This window comes from Topomyia yanbarensis, chromosome 3, assembly GCF_030247195.1.
Source record: "Topomyia yanbarensis strain Yona2022 chromosome 3, ASM3024719v1, whole genome shotgun sequence".
Classification (NCBI taxonomy): Eukaryota; Metazoa; Arthropoda; class Insecta; order Diptera; family Culicidae; genus Topomyia; species Topomyia yanbarensis.
This window is the reverse complement of record NC_080672.1, coordinates 117,046,895-117,066,222: the sequence shown is the minus strand read 5'-3', so window position 1 is coordinate 117,066,222 and position 19,328 is coordinate 117,046,895. Positions and strand designations below refer to the sequence as shown.

The 19,328-nt window shown below is 35.7% G+C and overlaps 1 protein-coding gene across 1 annotated transcript in view; it reads left to right on the top strand.

The window, feature by feature from the left end:
* The window catches only part of LOC131693957 (uncharacterized), a 324,164-nt gene that overhangs the window by 28,487 nt on the left and 276,349 nt on the right, over positions 1–19,328 (top strand). Inside the window, exon 2 of the mRNA XM_058982257.1 lies at positions 1,334–1,824. Within this exon, the coding sequence (XP_058838240.1) occupies positions 1,695–1,824 (130 nt within the window). The 5' untranslated portion in view covers positions 1,334–1,694. The remainder of the gene's footprint in view (positions 1–1,333; positions 1,825–19,328) is intronic.

The following is a 19,328-nucleotide window of genomic DNA, read 5'->3' as shown; positions in this document are numbered from 1 at the left end:
ACTTGAACAGATGGTAAATGTATGAAACCCTATTAAAAACAGTAAATCAAAACGAGAATGGCGACCAGGTTAATCGCATTTCCTTTCTTGCTTTTCTGAAAATTAGTTTCGACCTTTATGTCGTTCGCCTACTATTCTCTAACGCATATCCAAGCTCTTTGCTTTCCTGTAAACTATGGAGTTTTGCTGAATTTTCCGATCACCAATAATTACAAATCGCCCCATTTGAAGCAGTTCACCAAATCTAAAACTGTTAGCTACTAAATCGCTGTTCGTTCTATTATAGATAAAGGTTTAAGAGCAAACCAAAAACAGACATGACTTAGACCATAGTCTTATTACGCGCCACCCAGTAAATAATGGAAGCCAATCAGAATGTCGCTAATAAAATTTTAACTTCTAGAATTATTATGATGATGGCCCCACCTCATTCCCATACAAAAGTGTTATCTCAATGATTTATCTAGAAGGCAAATTAATATAATTAAACGTTATCTTGCAGACCGATATTTTGAAACAGATCCCCCTGCAGAGTTAAAATATTTGTCATAAAAAATTGTATAGTACCGAAAATACCGGTACTGGCTTTTGTTCAGTACCGGTATTACGGTACCAAAATAGGTCGGTATTCCCGGGATTTTCGGTACCGGTATTACCGGTACTACAACCCTATTCACAATGCTAGGTGAATCATAACAGTAAACCATACATTGATCATCTTCGTTGAGAATAGACTGCTAGATTGTTTAAATTTGTATACCGATCCCATTCAAAATTCAGTAAATTTGCGTCGAAGATTCCTATAAAACCAAGAATTCTAATTGCACTTTTTTGTTCAATGCGTGAACAAAATCAAAAATGAACGAAATAAAAAAATGTGTCTTTCATTTTACAAACTTCAATATTTATGTAAAAATCCATTCCCACAGGCTGCCGAGATGCCTCCAGACATGTTGTAGCACTCCACGCCCAACACCAGGACAAATATCTATCTTTAAATGAAGACAATGTTGCAAGAAAACATGCAAATTTGCCATTTCTTTAAAACACAGGCCATGCATTTTGTTTTGTTTTGCGCGAAACGGCAGACGAAATCACACGCGTGAATGCAGCTCAATCATGTCGAAAAGCAACGAACCCAGCCTGGCCCGGCCAAAAGTCTCCGCGCGCGAGAGAATAACCTATAATTTCCGATCGTTTTGCTGCCTGTTGTTTTTTGTCTTTGGGAGTGCAATCAAAACAGAATAAAAAACTTTCGCGTTGTATCATACGTACATACCTATGCCTACTAACGTGAATTTTCTTTCACTTTGTTTGCTTCTTCTCGTTTCAGCAAGGGATTTAAACAATTGTAATCCGAGAAAGATATAGAAGTAATCGCCATACCCGAGATACAATGATTGCATAACTTGTGAGCGAAACGATTTCGAAAAGAAAACAACAAATCCGGAGGAAAGGATCGAACAAAGGTTGACCGAAGAGGAAAAGTGAAGAACACTAAATTTGTTATTGTGAACCTAACCGCAAGAAAAAAATCGAAACGACGGAAAGGAATTGTGTACAGGAATAAAAAAAATCAAACAAAACTAAATCGGTTCGTGCTGACGTGAAATTCTGCGGTCGTTCATTTTTTCTTCGAGTTTCTCGAATCAAAGGTCAAACACGCGAAGGTCCTATTATATCCGTCCATCGAGATGGATACCGAAACGTGCTACGGTGGAGGTGACATTGCCGGTGCCATCTTCGGGACTTTATTTGCGGTGGTGCTGCTTGCCGTGCTCGCCTGGTGGCTCTTCAGAAAGGGGTACATACTGAAACAAAAAGGTAAGTACTGCTGGGGCTGAGACTCTTATCGTGCAGATAATTGTAATAATTTTGGTGGGTGAATTAGGGAGAGTTTTTGCTGCCATTGCGAGTGTGTTCCGGCAGGTTTTCAGCGCGATTTTTAAAGGTGAATGAAATGCTTCGCACATGTTTGCATGTAATTAGAAAATATCTTATTCTTCAGGCGATTGACTGAAGCAAATGTTATCTGCATTGACGAGATACACAAGAAGAAGATTCTCTTACTTTGGAGTGAATTCCAGAAATAAAAATGTTTGATGAATATTTTCGCACTGTAAATAGTACCGCAAACTTTTCCTGTGTACACCACCGCCAACTTATCCCAACCGCATATTTTATAAAATAAAGTATTTAAAAACAACTTTTGTTTGTGGATAGGTGTAATATGTATCTATATAGATACTAAAAGCTCCTCTCATGCACTGTCGAAACATATAATCATTCGTGGAATAGATTTCAAATCAGCTTAAATAACAGAAAACGTATAAAATTATGAAATTTCACTTAGTATGCTCGAAAACGCAATATCACCCACAACTTCTACCAAACAAAATGTTATGCAACGTGAACATATTGGAAAATATATTGCACATTACTTGAGGTACACACCGAGAGACAGCGTCATATGTCCAATAGAAACGAAGAAAAGGGGATTCCGTCAACTTACCACAACCGCCAACTAGCCCTGGGCTCCCCTATCCAAAGGTCGGACTTTGGGTGTGGGAAACGAAATCTATAGGGCCGAGAAATCATCCTGTTTGCATGAATACCCTATCTTAAAATCGTAATGTAATGTAAATGTATTAAATGAATATTCATTTAAAACAAACCAAAACAAATCGCTCGACTTCCGGCGACCTTCACATCATCTGTTTGCACAATTTGTACCAGAATGTAAAACATGCAATGATCCGATTAGTATGATGCACCGGCACCCATGGCAGCCCCGCTCGCGTGCCCGCAATGACCAGCAGATGCCTATCGGCTTTTTCTAATTAAATCTCATCATAATAGCTTCATCACAAACAACAGGGTACATAGTTTATAGTAATCGGAATTATGTGCGGCATGCGGGGGTGGTGTCGGGCGAAACATGAGTACGTACATCCCGCATTCTCACGCAATAGCCCCGTTTGGTGATGAACGGACCGACCGATGTTGGCCGAGTGGTTCCAGCTCAGTTGAACATACACGCCGTGTTACATCCATCGGTCGGTGAGGTGTGTAGTACTAGCCGTATACTAGTACTTGACTGCGTGTACGTAATACGATTACTTCTGCTACACGATTTATTTACACGATCGCTTTTCACACTCTTCCCCATACTGCAGTTGTCATTCCGATTTATTTTCCGTATCGGATTATCTTCGGTTTGCAAAACAAGCAATACCATTCATTAGAGAGCTCTGACCCAGCAATGTTTCGTGATAAGCTCTGCCGGCTGGAGTTCGAGGTTGGAAAAAGTAAAACCTCCAAGACACCATCACGGATAACAAGGGCGTGGTGTGTAATTTACGGCGATAAACATTGTGATCCATATGCAAATGATTGTTAATACCCTGTGTTAGGCATCTACTATTTACTGCGTGGCGTCTTTGCATCGATCCGGTCTCCGGTGTACCGTGGGGGATTGTTTTGTTGAGTGTTGTTTTGCGGATGAAGCATCTTTTTGTTTTGATTCCGATTTGAAGCAGCATAATGATATGAAGTATTGTTTTGTTACACATTTCACACGCCATTCGTAGGACTAAAATGTCAATGAGCCTATTGCTCATGGGATCGGAGCTTGTAAGCGCTATGTTACCAAGCCGTTTGACGACCTATTACAACATAATTTTTATCAGGTGTCCAAATCATAAACGTGTTTTTCTCGACACATGACCTGCACAATATCTCCAAAATGGTTGGACAGATTTTGAACACTATCGTTGGGGCGTGAATGGGCAAAAAGGATGCCTTTAACATATTTTGCAACTTAACCATGATACAATTTTCAAAAATATGCAAATATGTAGGAATGTTCTTACATATTTGCATATTTTTGAAATTTACAAAGCAGTTGTGAAATATTAACTTTCCACTGAACTAAAAATGAATGAAGGTACATGAGTACTACTTATTCAGTACGCACAACCCGCATCTCTTAGAGGGAGTGTCAGCCGGCCAACGTAATAACCGTGTTTTGCTTAATGGACAAATGTTAAGTAATTGTTGTATAATTAATGAAAATATTATTTGGTAAGATGTTCAAGTAGTGAATGAAAATTTCTGATATAAAAATACTAGTAATGTACGTAAAAGTGTGGTGAAACCTGTAATTGATATAGTTTCGGAATATATGACATCGGTCGGGATGGTACAATTTTGTCAACACATTTTGACGATTTTTTATCACTCTCCCTCTTGTCGCAGACCGTATCAATTCTGCACTCTTTCCTTCTCGTGTAGTAATATTTTTGATTAGCAAACTACCATTACCATTTGTAATTTGTTTGGTAGGAAGTGTTCACAAGGTTGACGCAAATCTACTAGGCCAGGTTATTGTGCTTTCCACATATTTTGGTCAACGCTTCAAAATACAATTTATTGACTCTGACACATCGGTCACATCGGTTTAGTCAAAATTAAAATAGTTTAAGATGCAATATTAATCATATCCTCAACTTAACAATGAACTTGGCAATACTTTCAGCTGTGATGTTGGCCCACTGAGAGGTTTGAATGGCGATTGCAATTACGAAACACATTTGCGGAAAATTAAAATTTATATAATTTTAAGAAATGATTGAATCGCAAAATGTTGAAATTTAAAACTTAAAAAAAATTTAAATCTAGAGAAAATTTTCAATAGGACGTAAGTAACAATGAGAGATTCTCTTTGAGGTCTTTCTCTTCTGTTCATTACTCGGCCATTTCAACATTTACTACTCTACTCTTTGCATAATATTGTAGTAAAAACCGTCGGCTTTCGATATGTACTGGAAAATTAGTACAAAGTGTTGTAATGACGTCGTAATAAACGAAAGAGAAAGTAAACAAAGAGAGGCTCTCAATGTTACTTACGTCCTATTGAAAATTTTCTCTAGAAATATTCAATTAACCTATTACCTTATTGAAATCCAAGATGACAACATCCGACTAAGCAAAACTTTATAATCCAATCAATATGGGCATTTTATGAATGGACCGTGCAAGTTGAGGCCATTTTTAACTCCAATATGGTTCCTTCCACGGGGATCACGTGGACAAGAAACCTACTTTTTAACACATTCTCAGCACTACGGAAAATACTTCTGAATATTTCTGTGCCCCTGCCACATCCATATATGTCCACGTTGACTTCTCAAACTTTTTGTTGGGAAAAAAGTGTTTGAAATTCCAGGAAGAATACTTATTTTACCAAAGTATTCGATTCTTAAAGCTGGCTGTGCCCTGCTGTATTGAATTGGGAAGGGGGTACGACGAAATATGGCTTGTTGTGACATATGGGTGGAAGGGAGTAATCTAACAAAACAAGGTTCTACTAACAATAAAAAATCTTTTAAGATTTTGTTATGTACTAGTGGTGGGGGATAATGAAATTTGGGACAATTTGTTAAACAGAAGAAGGCATAGTCAATTAAGCGTAATTTTAACATAACATAATTTATTAACATGTCTACAGAACCTGATCAAAATTCCGAGCACTTGAAATTTTGTGTGTCAGACTCTTTCTACATTCATTAATCCGAACATCACTAAATTGAAGTAAGGATTCTGATGGAACAAAGTCGGAACGTAAATTTCATAACTAATGAAGTAACCTATAAATTCTTCAATTGATTCAAAAACCTTTTCCAGATCGTTGTTCATGTGTTGATTACCCGATAGGTACCCGACCAGAAGGAAATAACACAATTATAACTCATGCTGATATTTTGTTACGAAAAATTTCCTATCAAATTTTGTTATAAAGCAGAAACCGTTAGGTGTTAAAATAACAAAAATTCTAACAAAAAATTGTCTACGAATATCACATTTATAACAAATGTTGATAGCAATATAACACGATTATAACAACTTAGATAGCATAACTGACCCCAACATAGCTTGTATTACTTATTGTATAATATCAATGATTTTAGCGTGCACGTCTAAAAATAGAATACGAGAAAAATTAAGCATACATTAGGGCGTTTTTTTCTTTGGAGCAAAAAGCTTCCTGCAGCAAAAGCTTTTATAGCATTGCCAAATTAATTGCATACCTGCTGGCTGATTGTTATTGTGTGTATATGACAAGCAGATTATTATTTGTCGATATTGCCGCTTTGAACCTGGGTATTCTGAGTTTGATGGGGAAGTTTCCTGCATGAATCAACGACGTTTAAGGTTGCACAGAGAATGCGTAAAATTCGCAAACGAAAAAAGCAGTTTTTTTCCACACCGTATGTCAGATCTTCATAAAAATCAATCAGCAGTACAGTAACAACATTCTACATACGCTGATTGATTTTTATGAAGATCTGACATACAGTGTGGAAAAAACTGCTTTTTTCGTTTGCGAATTTTACGCATTCTCTGTGCAACCTTAATGTTAGCATAATATTCCACGCATCCGTCAAGGGCAAAACGATTATAGATGCAGAAGACGTTTCCAGAACGCACACATTGAACCTTGCCCAAGCCTAAGTGCTGTATGTTTTCCTGGTGTCATACGCTTTGTTTTTATTCAGTTTCAGTCACTAATACAGCTGCCTGTATGACGATAGACTGAATAGCTTTATAATATCTTTTCAGATTAGGAAAGAGGGGCTATTTTTAGATTCTAAATAGTGCGCTTTGGCTCTTCTCTTGTACGTTAACGTGTTTTACATGGTTTTTAGAAATAATGTCGATGCGACATGGTAACATCCCGATCAGAAACACATAACAAAAAGATTTCAAAACTAAAACTTGCTTTGCTACTTGTTATAAATTTCTGTTATTTTAACTACTAACGAGACCTTATTTTTAACACTATATGTTACGAAAATTGCATTTAGTTATAATCTTGTTATTTCATTCTGATCGGGATTGAGCGGATATTTAACGTAAATTGTTTCACGAAGAATACAACAAATCTTATTTAGGATTCCGCATAGATTCAAAGCAACGAATGAGTTTTGAGGTTTCAAAATAAATCTCTTAGGGATTTGTTATTGGCATTTTTTATATGGGGAAGATTAAATAAACCAGTACAATTTGATTTCAATTCGCGTTTCTTTCATTTGGACTGCTTGATACTTCCTGCATATTCTTCGAAATAAGAAGATTAAATGGATGAAACAATAAAATAAAAATAAGAAACACAAAGAGTACAAGGAATAAAATAAATAAAATAAATAGTGAATAAAATTGGTAAAGGTTATAAAATTTATAAAATTATTTAATAAATGAATTATGCTTCGGCTGGGAAATGGCTAACTAATGAAATAATAAAATGAATATAATGAATTAATGAATAATCTGAAGTAAATGAACCGAATGTATAAAATGTATAAAATGGATAAAATGAATAAGAAGAACAAAATAAAAAATCAATCAAATAAATGGAGTGATTTGTGAAAACAAACTGAATAAATTGAATAAAAGAATAAAATGAACGAAAGGAATAAAACGTTTAAGAAGAATGAAATGAGTAAGTTGATAAAATAAAAAAATGAAAAAATAAATTTATGAAATGAGTAGAATGATTAAAATTAATATAATGAACAGTATGATAAAATGAATAAAAAGAATCAAATGATTAAAATATGAAAATTATTCAAATTATCAAAATAAAGGTAAACCAAAATAAAAATGGAACAAAGGAAATAACAGAAATAAAAAGTATAAGAGGAATGAAAAGGATGCAAAGAATAAAAGAAATGAAAGAATAATAGAAATAAACAGGATAAAATCATTAAAAGGGATAATAGGAATAATAGGACCAAATGAAATAAAATAAATGAAAGAAATAAAGGAAATAACAAGAATCAAAGAAATATAAATAGCAAAAACGAAAGAGTTGAAAGGAATGGATGGAATGAAAGGAACAGTAGGATGAAAAGGAAAAGGAATGAACGGAATGAATAAACTAAAATAATAAATGGAATAAAAGAAATGAAAATAATGGGAGGAACGAAACGAATAAAAGTAATAAATTAAATAAAAGAAATAGAATGAATAAAAGGCACAAAAGGAATAAACGGAAAAAATATTAAAGGTAATAAAAAGAACAGGAATAAATTTATTTATTTATTTATTTGCGTCAAGCACTACACTACGGTGACTACATAGTTTTAAGTTTAATTTGTTTTCTAGACATGGGAAGATTAATTATTTCAAAAATTTTCATTCTATTAGCATAGTTTGATCTAAAAGATTGTTCTTGAAATAAATTACGAGTTCTTAGTGGACGGCTAGGCACATAAAGTTTTATTTGCGAAAGTAATTATGCGGATTGTACATGTTGAGAAAGATTTTATGTCGTTTCCCGGAATACCATTTACCGGAAAACCATTTCCCGGAATGTCATTTCCCGGAATGTACTATTTCCCGGAATATCATTTCCCGGAATGTCCCATTTCCCGAAATATCGTTTCCCGGAATGCACCATTTCTCGGGATACTATTTTCCAGAATGTACCATTTCACGGAATACTATTTCCCGGAACGTTTCTCTTTGCTCGCTGATCATGTTAATGAATTTAAAAAAACTAATTCTTTTGCATATGTTATTTTATTTGAAATCATTATCAATTTTAAAGAAGGCTAATCCATTTCATTGTATTTATTGTATTTGAGTCAATGAAATTCTAAAATTATTTTCATTGATTTGCTCTTGTTCCAAAGAAGCCTAATTCATATAGAAATTTTTAATACGAAGTGAATTTTAAAATACAGAAGGCGTTTTCAATGCACTGTTACTGTAAGCAAATATTAGTGACAATAAAAATCAATAAAAGTCCAAGAGTATTTTCAGAGAAATTTCATGTAGATTAAAATAACATTCTACAAAAAATTCCAAAGAAGAATCTATTTATAAGAAGGCAACTTCTCAGACAGATACATTCACAATCTATAAAATTTCAAAGGTTTCAGGAATATGCATAACTAAATTTTAGGGAATGTTTATAAATTTCCTTGCCTTTTAACTAATTTTCAGGGCAAAATACTGGAAAATACTGCCTTTTCAATTTCAGGCCGCATTTCGAGGCGTTCTAAATTGATCGTACGAATTTACACCATTCTAGAGTACGGTATGAGGTTATTTTCTTTGCGCAATAAGGGGATGAATCAAGATCCCAAAAATGGGATTCATAATACGACTTATGCAACACAAAAATATTAATTTCAAGTAATTTGTTCAGCATTTTTAGTATTACCACGCGACGAAATCGATTAAAAATAGTAAAAGAATTGAAAATATACCATTTTAACTGAATCCGAAAAATTTGCTACAAATATCAGGCAAAATATAGGGCTTGTTAGTCAGGAATTAGACGGTCATGAATTTATTCACCACTTCACTACCTGCGGTGGGAAAATTGGAAAGTATTTGTTACTATTTTGGTACCCATTTAATTCATTGATATCCCATCCATTGGGGTGCTTTTTATTCCCCACTCGAATTTTTTAAATCCTCCCAAGTTACTTTTTGGTTCAAAACCAAAAGTCGCTCGTAAGCTGTTCATATAATGATCAATTTAAATAAATTTTCCTAACATCGCGGAATCGAGAAGATTAAATCTTTAAAATGACAGTTGTGAAATCTTGTCGCCATGTTGTTTTTTACCACTATTACCACCAAAGATAAAAAAAAATTTAAAAATATTTCCGAACAACTTTTCATGTTCTAAAGTAGGTGAAATCTCCTAAAACACAATTAGCTGCATAGCAGGTCTTCCAAAAATAAGTGTGGTCGGTGAGGTACGAGTTTTTTTTATTTTCCGGGAAATGGTATTCCGCGAAATTGTTTTTCCGGGAAATGATATATTCCGGGAAACAGTTTTCCGGGAAATGATACATTCCGAGAAATGGTTTTCCGGGGAATGGTACATTCCGGGAAACGATATTCCGGGATATGGTACATTCCGGGAAATAGTTTTCCGGGAAGTGGTATTGTCATGGTATTGAAATGTCATCCAGTTCAGTTTACGAAGGGCGCACAAAATAAATTGGTTCCGGACTGATTCGATGCGTTCTTCGTACAGAACAGTGTACGGGTTCCATACTACGCTGCAATAATCCAAAATTGGTCTGAAATATGTATTGTATAATAATTTTATTGTGGGAAGCCCAGCATACTATTTGCTTTATTTATTAGTGTACACTAAGGTTTTTTTTTACACGGGGGATACGTACCGTGTAAAAAAAAACCGTGCAAAAAAAAACCGCGTTAATTGCGAAATCCGTGTAAAAAAAAAACCGCGTTAATTGCGAAATCCGTGTAAAAAAAACCGCGTTAATTGCGAAATCCGTGTAAAAAAAAACCGTGTTAATTCAGAAAACCGTGCAAAAAAAAACCGCGTGATTCCGAAAATCGTGCAAAAAAAACCGCGTTACATTCAATGCAAAAGACAGACGATTTTAGGAAAAGGGATGATTTCGGAGTTTTATCAAAAATGTTGTAAGTCCTTTTGAAGGCAAAAGACTTAGACGATTTTTGAACAGGTTTTTTTTGCACGGATTATGCAAGTAGCACGGTTTTTGCTTTTTCCAATTCCTTAGGTTTTTGGAAAAGTGGAAAGTCGGATCTTGAGGTTTCCTTTTGTCCCGCACTTTAACAATATGGTTGTTTTCGGTACAGTGTTAACGAGTAGGCACCAAATATCGATGCCTGAGGCCATTTGGAATACCAAGATGACGACTTCCGGTCTAACAGAATTTTCAATAACCCAATCAGTATGCATATTTTCCGAGCGGGCCTAATGAGCGCATGATAGAGATCAATGTCTGAGGCCATTTTGAAATACAACATTGAGACTATCGGCTTCGCGATATTCTGTATAACTCACAACATGGAGTGTTTTGGAACTGGATTGACAAATATGCAGTTGCCAGAGGTCTGGCGTCATTGTAACACCCAAGATGGTTCTGATTATTTAGTATAAATATCCAGCGTAAAACAAAAAGATACATTTATTTTTGTATATTTTGCATTTATAAGATAAGAAAAATGTGCTCATGAATGGATTTACTCGAATTTGAGTTGGTTCGTCTGCTAGAGCTCATCGAGCGAATCTTCATGCGAGACTCAAAGTCGAATCAAAAAGCTGACATAATCAGGGGGAAATAATAAAATCAGGTCTTCGCTGTATTATTAAGGGGGGCGTCTGGTGAAAAGTGCTCAAACCGAAAGTTATTTTGTTTTACGATTTTGAAGGCAAGGGAACAATGCATCTTTTATGTAATGTTAAGCTTTAAATTTGTACGTTTATTCTGTACGAAAAAAATATTTGCACGGCCTTATTCTGCGCGGCATGTGACGTGAGACGACGAAACTCACCTCACTTTACGTGACTTTTCTCACCCGATTCTGAGAGTCGACTCGGATGAGGTGAGATTCCTCATTGCGGTTAAATGGGAGTCTCACGTCACCCGAAGTGACTCTTCAGAATTGGGTGAAGTCACGTAGAGTGAGGTGAGATTAGTCGTCTCACGTTACACGCCGCGCAGAATAGGGTTGGCAGCCACGCAGAGCCACACATACGAGCGTTCCAAGAGTAGACGTCCAACCATTTCCACGTCGAGGAGCGCCGCGGTTAACACGATGACTCTTGATAAAATTGTTTGACACAGGAAATTAAGTAAAATTTGTAAAGCTTAGACTTGAGTTACTCGATGAACCCAAAAAAAAGTTCGAGTTTAGGAAAATGGCTTCATGTAAACCGAAAAATCTCATATTTTTCTGTAAAATTCGTGCACTTTTCTTCAAAATAATAGAGAGAACAATTTTTTCATTCCGTTTTCTGTGGTTCACCGACGGGCTACACATATTGTGCATTTTCATAAAAAAATCAAGTCAATTCTTTGATTAGTTTTTGAGTTATCGTGTTCACCAATTTGAAAAACGCGGTTTCGAAAAAACGCTATTAAATGATACTCCATATCAAATTGCATCACGGAAAAAATGACGTGGAAAACAATCCATTTGGTATTTTCTCTTAAAAATTTGGGTGGAAGTAGTTTAAAGTGTATTGTTCACACTGTATTTTTATCGCTGTCAGTCTTAAGAAAATTGTTGCCGATAGATTGAAATCTGCGTGTGTCACAGCAAATACGCGCGAGGAATGCATGGCTGTTTAAAACAAAAGAAGTTCAGCGTGGTCACCGAGATTGCGGGAGACGATTCTAGAGGCTCAATACTAACAATTAAGCGGATAAAAAAGAAGTCGATTTTTTTGCCCACTACACCAGAAGCACTCTTAAGATGAATGAGATGTACACTAAAGCAGAGATGATGCTTATAGAGATGCTCGAAGACTGAAGCCAAAAGTTCCAATCGAACCCAAAACAACGGTTCCAAACTAGCAATGTAAACAAATATGGCGGATTTAGGAAGTAATGCGTGGGGAGTATCGAGATTGAAATGAAAGGAAATACATGTCTGCATCCTGCATCATCGATACATTTTTTCTAGTGCAACGAAAAACATGTAGACAGGCTCAGTAACGTATGTAAATCAATGCGTTTCCAAGTTACATGATTGAGTATTGTGGGAAATATTTCAAAAAAGGAATTCGCCAAGCATTCATTCAAACTACAAGTCACTCGCTGTTTACACAATATTCCTGGTTGCCAAAACTAGCAGACAAATAATTTGTAAAACCGTGCAGCCATATTTACTGTTTTTCTCGCCGCGTGTCTTTATATTTAAAACATCGTCTTGGCACTAAAATAGAAGTCACCATCTTAGATGAAAACATGACTTCCGGAATTGACATCCGGTATCTATTCATTAACGCTATTACAAAAATTCTCACATTGTTGTGGTAATTGAAAATTTTACTAAACCGAAGTAGCCATCTTGATTTTCGAAATGGTCTCAGACATTGATATTTGGCACCTACTCGTCAATCCCGTTCCAAAAATACTCATATTGATTGGGCTTTGGAGAATTCCACAGAACCGGAAGTCGCCATCTTGAATTTCAATATGGCACCAGACATCGATATCTAGCGTCTATTCGTCAATTCCATTCCAAAAATACCCATATTGATTCGATTTTAGAGAATTCCAATGAACCTGAAGTCGCCATCTTGGTTTTCCAAATGGCCTCTGACACTGATCTCTATCATGCGCTCTATTAGGCCCGCTCTGAAAATATGCATGCTGATTGGGTTATAGAGAATTCCACTGAACCGGAAGTCGCCTTCTTGGTTTTTAAAATGGCCTTAAACATCGATATCTGACGACCACTCATCAATCCCGTTCCAAAAATGCCCATATTCATGGGGTTTCAGAGACTTCCACTGGACCGGAAATCGCCATCTTGGTTTTCAAAATGGCCTTAAACGTCGATATCTGACGTCCACTCATCAATCCCGTTCCAAAAATAGCCATATTGATGGGGTTTCAGAGAATTCCACTGAACCGGAAGTCGCCATCTTGGTTTTCTAAATGGCCTCAGACATGAACATTTGGCATCTACTCGTTAATGCTGTTCCAAAAGCAATCACTTCCACTTTTCCAAAAATCTTCGAAATTCTTTGCATTCAAAAAACTTGGTCAAAAACCGTCAAAGTCTTTTGCCTTCATAAGGATTTTTGCTAAAACCGTGTTAATTGCGAAATCCGCGCAAAAAAAAATTGATCAAAAATCGTCTAAGTTTTTTGCCTCCAAAAGGACTTAGAACATTTTTGCGAAACCCGTGCAAAAAAAATTGTTGAGAAATCGTCTAAGTCTTTTGCCTTTAAAAGGACTTAGAATATTTTTGCGAAAAACCGTGTTAATTGCGAAAACCGTGCAAAAAAAACTTGGTCAACAACCGTCAAAGTCTTTTGCCTTCATAAGGATTTTTGCTAAAACCGTGTTAATTGCGAAATCCGCGCAAAAAAAATTGATCAAAAATCGTCTAAGTTTTTTGCCTCCAAAAGGACTTAGAACATTTTTGCGAAACCCGTGCAAAAAAAATTGCTGAGAAATCGTCTAAGTCTTTTGCCTTTAAAAGGACTTAGAATATTTTCGCGAAAAACCGTGTTAATTGCGAAAACCGTGTAAAAAAAGCCGTGTAAAAAAAACCGTGCAAAAAAAAACCGTGTAAAAAAAAACCTTAGTGTATTGTAATCTTCCACAAATGTAAGCTTGGAGTCTAAGATTACGCCTAGATTTCGCACAATTTTGCATTTTTCTACAAGTTGATTTCCTAAGTGTATGTCTATGGGGATATTTGAAGTTTTTCTACTGAAGGTTATAGAGTTACATTTCTTTACGTTAAGCTGAGTAGACTTTCGCTACACCATGTGTGGAATAGATTGATTTCATTTTCATATACTTCATCGTCTTTTATATTTCTTATTTCCATGAAAAGTGTCATATTTTCTGCATATATAAGCACTTTTAAATGTTTGAGTATAAAGGTTATGTCATATAGGTACAAAATAAAAAGAAAAGGGCCCAAGTGGGAACCCTGGGGTATAGAGGTATTAGGATCGAAAGATACAAGGAAACTATAAGGATTAAATGAATTATAGAAATATAAGAAAGACTAAAAGAAATACATGTAATAAGAGTAATAAATGGAATAAAATGAATAAAAGGCATGCACTATTGGACAACACATGTGCATCTGATGTCGATTAAAAAAATAATCTGTTAAAAACTTAATCGTTCTTGATACGAAACCAAGTAAATCTCCACAGTATCTAATTTCATTCTATATTGTTACATGGGGCAATAAACTTTTTAACGACGGCAAGTTTTTATGAAAAGTATATTTTTTCGTTGGACAAAACAAGTGCAACTTTTCGTTTTCTCTTGATGTTTTTTTGCAGAAAAGGTTGAGTTTCACAAAAAAAATTATTTACATAAGCATAAGAGATCGTCCGTGGTTGCTACTCCGTTATTGACCAGCACCAATTGAGATTGCAAAATGTTCATTGGAACAACATGCTTTTAAATAACACGAGCCACATTGTGCAACCTATATTGATTATCGCGTGTTGATCTATACCGATGCCAGCCACGTCCGAATACAGGTCTTCTGAGGAAGGAATGAATATTAGTATTATCTTGCAATAATTGCTCTAGGCAGCCGGCTACCAAGAATTTTGTTGATTTATCTTTGTTGTATTAATACGATTTGTGAAAAAGTAACTGGAGCTGCGGATAGATATGGACAATGAGGGTATAGCTTATGTATTTTATTGAACCGAATATCGTTGAGTTTTCTATCTCGGTGCGAATTTCTCGTGATATCTGTGGAGTATTAATTCGTTCCAGTGATCATTCGAATAAAATGCCGAGTAATATGCAAAGGTATCCGTTGTTATATTAATTATTGGTTATGAAAAGTGAATACTAGACAAGTATAAGAATATTATAAATAGCTGACAATTGCAGTTCTAAATACAGATAATCGATTTAGGATAACATTGGAGGAATTGACCAGGTTTTTAGTTAAATCTACGTAAATCTCTAAAAAAGTGTTTAACCCTTCATTGAAATGTATTGTGCGTGAATTCATGAAATCTACCATCACATAAAATTCCTTGAAAACTTCAAATAGTTTGAATTTGTAACAGTAAAGTATGAAAATTGGTGTTTGCCAGCACTGGTTTTAGATTCTGAAGAAATTATCGGTTACTGATTAAGGAAAGTTATGGTACGTACCTATTTGTGTCAAATAGGCGGTGGAAGACGACTATAGCACGACGGTGTTTCGATTTTATTCCACCGGGAAATTCGGGCCACCTAGGTGGAAGATGACGCTTCACTACATCGAACAAATAGCCATCTTCAAATGTAGAAAGTAAATTAACACTATCTGCACCGAAGCAAACAATTAATGGATGTGCTCCCGGCGTCCTGCCAAAAAGCACCTAAAATGTTTATTGACTAAACACAGCAATACGCAGTTTTTTAAATTACCATTCTGTACACAAAAAATAATATCTAAGATACGAAACAAGTGAAGAGAAATATTACTTCAAACAAAAGAGAGAGTGCATCTGTATGACTTTTCAACTAGTTTAAATTTTGAATCTGGCTCATGTACACCGTATCAAGCAAGAACACACCATGCGTTACGCGTTCCGTTGCGTTGTGACGATGATTTTGGCGGATTACACACTGACTTCCTCATGTTTGACTGCTGATTATCTAATAAGAGTTGTTTAGGAAGTGGCAAGTAGGAATTCATACCAATCCGACCCATACTCAAACCTCAACAGCGTGATAGCCATCATTGCCGGCCGCCTCCATCTCCATCGTTCACGTGGAACGATAAAGGATAAGGTAGACGGGAAATGTTGATGCTTCACCTACTTAACGGGAGGTAGACGACTCATCAGACCCTTCCATAGGTGTCGCGGAGTTGGTGGTTTGGAATGGTATAAGGTCTGGGATTCGCTCCAAGCAAGCGATGCGACCTGTAAAGCATGGTTTATTAGGTAGTAGTTTAGTTAGTTTTCGAGTACCGTAAACCGGGGTGACATTGATCACTTTTCGAAGTAATCATAACATATTTCTAGACGCAACACATTTTTTGCAAGTTTAATATTTTTAAACCATGTACTGATGTATGGAGAATAAGATTGGATGGTTTTACCTAAAATTGTCCGCTTACAGCTATTTTGCCAAAAATGATTTCAAGTTGAAGTCCGTTTTCGTATTCCAGAGTGACTTTGATAACCTGCATGTTCACCCACATCAAGTTATCATTGAAATGCTTGTTTAAACTGATTCTGGAAGGACATTCATTGTTAAATAAAAACCTTTATAACTGCTAAAATTGTTTTATTTCAATGCTTTATCGATGGACAAAAAGTTTCATCTATTCTAACAAGTTGGAATATTGAACAATAAAAAAAATGTTGCGAATTTTAGCTTAAAATAATTTGAAATAATTGCCAACTAGTTTTACAAAAAATGTATTTAAAATAAACAAACTCTTAAAATTTAAGTTGGTACATCCCAATCTAAAGGAAAATAAAAACTCGCTTGTAATTTATTATTTTTGCTTAAATCTGAGATTTATTTGTTTTATAAAAAATAAGGTCAAGTCAAATTTCGGTTTTTTGTAGTTTTTGTACCCTCATGTACTCAAAAAGTATAAGAAATCAGTATTGTATAAGTTTAGAGTAAAAATCAGTTCAAATTAAAATGATTCGGTAGATTATTCTGGTTTAATAAGCGATCTAGGAAAAAAGTTTCGAGTGATCAAAGTCACCCCGCTGATCAAAGTCACCCTGGTTTACGGTACATGATTACTCGAAAAAGAAGAGATATTTAGTTTTTGGTTCTTTTTAAACTCTAGGTAGCCGGCTACAGAGAGTATCCTATTTTTTTTTTCTAAACAACTCCAACTCCACACAGCTTACCGTGGGAGTATTGCCTAGAAAAGCTAGTCCTATCTGCATAATGGTCCGGATCACTATTTATTGCGACATCATTCAGACAAATTTCGCTATTTCTTTCTACGATATACTACCGAGTGATAATACTCTAGACAAAGAGTATTTCCTATTTTCCATACCGGATTGTTTGTGAAATACACGTATACGAACAATAATATCGAACATTGAAGGGAAATATAAAAGATCGTTAACCTGATGCACGGGTTTGTTGGCAAAAACGAAAATTGAAATTAGATTCATAAAAACAGACGCGGCGAATTTTCATTACGTATTGACCCGTGATCATCGATACTAGTGAGAATAAGGTTTTTCGGGGATATTTTCCAAACAACTATTTATTAAGAAAAAAATTCATCGAGGCTTCTATACAAACCGAACTGAAAGATTCACTATGCAAGACGCAAGCAGTATCACGATGTTTCATTGATGTTTCTGAATTTTACCGGTAACGATTCTATTTCCGTTCTATTTCTAAGAACCTAAGAACCTCTATGTTCAAGAAGTTACATTTTATGAAAATTGATTGAAGAACAATATAGATATATGTCCGAGAAAATGATAATATCTAACATGAATGACAAGAGGCTCTATAACCCCAACCTCTCGTACTCGGACAAAGGTCAAAAAGGTTCCGTTCGATTTCGTTTTTACGTTTGTAAGTTATTCCGTAAATACTGTTTATACTGTTCGTCCGTCCCTTAAATACATTTAGATAAGTATATATTATATTGTGTCCGTCAGTCCGCCAGTAATTTTGTGAGTCAGATCCAAACCGCGTCAGTACCGCTTAGTCTAATAAACGGAAAGTGTGAAATTAGAATCCACAGAGTTTATCTACATCGAGAACACGAAATATCACCGACAAACCATACAGACGTTTTGATGTGCGAAAATATCCACATTAAAAAAAAACTGCAAAACATGTATATCCTGCATCACGGAGCAGAAAAACTACCAAAATCAGGGGATTTTGGAGACAAAACAACCCAGAACCCCACTTTCCCGTATTTTTCTGGAAACAAAAACATCTCCATTCAAATACCAAGGTTATTTCCTTTAAAAAAAGTACAAATTGTAATTTTTTGATAGCTACTGCAAAAGTTATAGCATTTAATATATTTTTCCTCCATACTCTCCCATGGTACCAACCTCAAAAACTTAAAGCGAAGCGGGCGGGAGGCTAGACTTGTCCAAATGATGTGAAATCCGGCATCTGAGCCCACTCTGACACAATAGGAGAGGGGGAGCCCTTGAGAATCAAAACAAATTTTTTTTGGGATTCCCTAATCAGCATACTAGGTAATCACCGCCAAACTACACGAAGAATCAATGGTGAAATTAGTATTGCACACCAAACCTTACCACAATTGTTAATATTTTAGGTCAGTGATCTTGTTCTACTATCTTAACACACGGTTCCACAATTTCCTAAATTCGTTGACTAAATGAAGTGCACTAGACAAACAAACTACAAGCAAGAACACGCGAATTACTTAAGAAATAGTTTTAAGCTTAAATCAAACATGAACCGCTATGTCCGAGAAACGCGAAAAACAACCAAGTCAATTTCAGCCGCCAGACAATTTGTTTATGTATTGAAATTGCCTCTAAATCGAAATCAATAATGTTCTGTGGTGGTGGTGGTGGTAGTAAGCGTGACCGCCGTCCATTCCAGGCAGGTCTGGGTTCAAACCCAGCCGAGGTCATCAAGATTTTTCTGTGGTGAACAATCTGTGGTCACGTTTTCCTTCAGAAGGGAAGAAAAGCCGGTGGTCCCCGATCCATGAGTTGATGGGTCGATATCTAGTCCAGATTGTGGAGTCACCTCTCTGTTGTCGGTCTTGAGCTTCGTAGCTGATGGGAAATAACTAGAACATGAAGAAAAATCGCACCCCTATACTTACTA